Source organism: Trypanosoma grayi (assembly GCF_000691245.1).
Source record: "Trypanosoma grayi strain ANR4 Tgr_1165_V1, whole genome shotgun sequence".
NCBI lineage: Eukaryota > Euglenozoa > Kinetoplastea > Trypanosomatida > Trypanosomatidae > Trypanosoma > Trypanosoma grayi.
In genome coordinates this window covers 1-3,465 of record NW_008826784.1, presented here as the reverse complement: position 1 = coordinate 3,465, position 3,465 = coordinate 1, and the positions used below count along the sequence as shown (strand labels likewise).

The following is a 3,465-nucleotide window of genomic DNA, read 5'->3' as shown; positions in this document are numbered from 1 at the left end:
AAGTCATCATCCTCTTCTCCATTCTCCATCATGTCCAAAAGACATTCAAAACAAGCCCCCGAACCCCTATCCCTAAAATCAATGGATTTGTCACTATCATTAGTACGAACTGTCGGCATCTTCGTAGTCTTGTTGTCAAGTACGTTGTTATTAACAGATATAACACTTTCCTGTTGTATTTGTCGCTTCTTTTTTGTGTGTGTCCGCCAAAGGAACCGAATTCCCGTCCATCCCCTCTTACATATTTGTGGGGTCGATGTGCCGTTCCGCTGTGTTACTGGGCTGCTCAGCAACAGGCACCTGGGCAGCNGGGTCCATGTGCCGCTCCACTGTGTTGCTGGATTGTTCAACAACAGGCACCTGGACAGCACTGTCGTCTTGGGGAGGAGCAGGCGTGGGTGGGGAAGTGTGCGGGGAAGTGTCGGCCGAAACAGTTGTCAGGGGATTTGACTCCCTCGGCACAGAGTGTGGCACCGTCGGCGAGGGTGGTGTGCCAGAGTCTGGTGGCTCCCTTCTGTTCTTCCTTCGCTGATGCAACACATACACCACGGCGACAACCAGAACACTTAATAAAACGATGCCCGCAATGACAATCCCGGCGATGACGCCACCAGACATTCCTGTGGTCGACTCACCATCATCCTCCCACACGTCCTCCCAGACATCCTCTAGCACATCCTGCATGTGCGTGTAGGTGCGTCCTCCGATTGTCATGTTGGCTGCGATGAAGCAGAACTTCACATCCTTAACAAGCATTCCCCTGCTGGCGAGATCCAGAAACACAGTTGATGAATTTGGGGACCCACTCTTCTCACACACACGAGGCCCAGCAGACACGGAATCACACGTGTCACTCTGCGGCACAGCGCACACAGTGTACGGCTCTCTGCGCCACTCGAGGTCACCACCAGTAACATTAATCGTAGCAGTGTTCTGGTCCGTGTCAGCAGTTATCTTGAAGGCAAAGGGTTTCTCCAGCACCGTCACCGGCAGCGCAGCGGGAGCAGTGTACTCTCCATCACCATCATCGACACACACAGCGTACACACCAGCTTCTGCAGACAGCACACGGAGGTCGGACAGGTACACACGCGACGAGACGGAGGTGTTCACACACGCATCACGGTGCACCACATCTTCCCCACGGCCAGTAGTCACAAGGGGGCAGTCGTTGCCAGGGCACCGCACCAGGAACACACGCCCCGGCACATTTACCACAGATTCCGCATCCTGCAGCACGACATTTCTGTCCTTACCAGCTGTCAAGTACAGCGGCGTGGCCAACAGCAGCTTCACCTCAAGAGAATTCAAATCCCACGGAAGGTATTGGTCATTCCAGCCATTTGACGTCACACAGAGCCAGTATTCGCCTGGAGGGGGAAGATGAGCGGGTGGCAGCATTCTGTAGCACCCAACAGTGTCAGTGCAGGTTGTAGTGGTGTACCGGCAGTCATTGAAAGAGCGGACCAGCATGTAGTCGGAAGCCATGGTGCCACTCGGGAGATTGGGTGCCCACGAGACGATCATACCGTAATATGGATAGAGTGTAGCAAAATCCGCATTGGTCGCACGGATGTCCATGAAGTCCATGCTCTTATTGGTCGTCAGAGGAACGTTTGTTAATTCAACTTTAGAAAACGATGTGAATACCAATTCCCAGCGTCCTGAAGAAGGACCACCACCATTAGGCATGAATGTAATGATATTGGCTTTCGCATCAAGAGTCGCCGGCCAGCCAGGATTGAGGTCTCCTTTATGATAGTACGAGGCGGAGAGGTNGAAGTCCATGCTCTTATTGGTCGTCAGAGGAACGTTTGTTAATTCAACTTTAGAAAACGATGTGAATACCAATTCCCAACGTCCTGAAGACGGACCACCACCATTAGGCATGAATGTAATGGTATTGGCTTTCGCATCCAGAGTCGCCGGCCATTCAGGGATGAGGACTGAGGTGTAGTACGAGGCGGAGAGGTTCAAGTCAATCAGTGTTTGGGCATCGCTGACTTCGCAGGTGTATGGGATGTTGGAAGGACTGAGTATTACGCTGGGAAGCAGTTCGTGAGTGTCACCGAGGGATCGTCGTCGTCTGCAGGCGTGGCCATTCTCGTTCGGGGGACCATTCCACCAGCCGCAGCAGCAGCACAGGAAAGAAATGGTTTAATCACAACCATCAGTACCAGAAACAACACCTGAATGTCTCTCAACTGCAGTCCCATAGATGCCAGCAGTCTCGTCTTCCTTCTGCCTCGACGCAGGATTGAAACAGGTTCACAGAGGCCCATTGCACCGAGAATGCAACTGCCAATGCTCTTTGGTATCTTGCAACACCGTAGATGCGTCAATTGCGATTTCCCTTCCATGTGCTTCATGTTCTTCGATTGCATTAATTGTTCTACTAGGAGCTGCTTGACTCAGCCAAAAAAAAAAAGAAGCAAAACGCAGCAAATGGCACGCAGAGCACAGACAATCAGTAACAGAAGAACTTGTACAGTGGACACTTCCCCATGCTTCTTCTCTCAGCATACATACCTGATTCCTGATTAGATCACCGTGTCTTATCAGTACTTTTACCGCACAATTCTTTGGGATTTTTCACTCTCCCCTGCACCTCAGCACAAGCACTACGCAGCTGCCTCAATAAACTTCACACCAGCAAGCCTCTCAATGTCTATTGCACCTCTCCAAGAGGCACATCAGGTGGCCACCATGCCCTGAACCCGTGTCAGCGTCGCTTGTGTCACCCCTCAGAAGCTTATGCTGCACAGGCTCTAACTCCCGTTAACATGCGCCATCCATCCTCAACTCGCATTCACTTCACAACCTCTCAAATGGCCCTATTATCCACAGCATTTATATAATTTACACTGGCAATATCTTGTTTCAATCTTCGGTGAACACCCCAGAGAGTCCTTCGAGAGTGAGATTATCGTAAACACCCTTCAAGCCCTCAACCGTGAAAGAGACGGCCCCCAACCCAACCACGGACAGAAGACGCAGCATGCCAACAGCAGCAGCGCCCCCCATCGAGCCAAGCTCGCCTAGATCCGCTTCCCCCCGGACCCCAGCGGAAGCAGAAGAAAAAAAACAAACGCAAATGCCTATTTAATTGTTGGAAATCGCTCCCTTTTCCACAAGCGCACAAAAACAGCTTACGAAGACTCCTCTCTTGCTCGCTCTGTTTTGCTGGTTTTGCGAGCCGCGCTGCGTGTGTGCGCGCGCGCGCCGGCCGGGGTGCAAAATGGCTGTTTATCCGGTTTCCGGGGCGCCAACCCACGCGCAAAGCGCCGACGCGAATATTCTTGCAGGGGTTTTCATGAAAACCACTCTTAGAATTAGCGGCGGCAAAAACCTTCGCAATTATAGAACAAGGGGCGTTTGGTGGGCCCCCGCGGCGGAAAGCCCAAGCCGCCCCGAGGCCGGCCAAGCACCGCCACGAAAACAAAACAAAACAAAACAGCCCCCCCC

At 52.3% G+C, this 3,465-nt stretch overlaps 2 protein-coding genes across 2 annotated transcripts; both read right to left on the bottom strand.

Moving 5' to 3' along the window:
• Positions 1-237: 237 nt before the first annotated feature.
• Positions 238-1,890, bottom strand: DQ04_11651010 (hypothetical protein; the record flags this gene model as incomplete). The annotated part of the gene is made up of 1 exon (XM_009316574.1): positions 238-1,890. The coding sequence occupies one exon, from the start codon at positions 1,888-1,890 to the stop codon at positions 238-240; it is 1,653 nt and encodes a 550-aa protein (XP_009314849.1).
• Positions 1,891-2,039: 149 nt separating this feature from the next.
• On the bottom strand, positions 2,040-2,384 carry DQ04_11651000 (hypothetical protein; the record flags this gene model as incomplete). The annotated part of the gene is made up of 1 exon (XM_009316573.1): positions 2,040-2,384. The coding sequence occupies one exon, from the start codon at positions 2,382-2,384 to the stop codon at positions 2,040-2,042; it is 345 nt and encodes a 114-aa protein (XP_009314848.1).
• Positions 2,385-3,465: the final 1,081 nt, after the last annotated feature.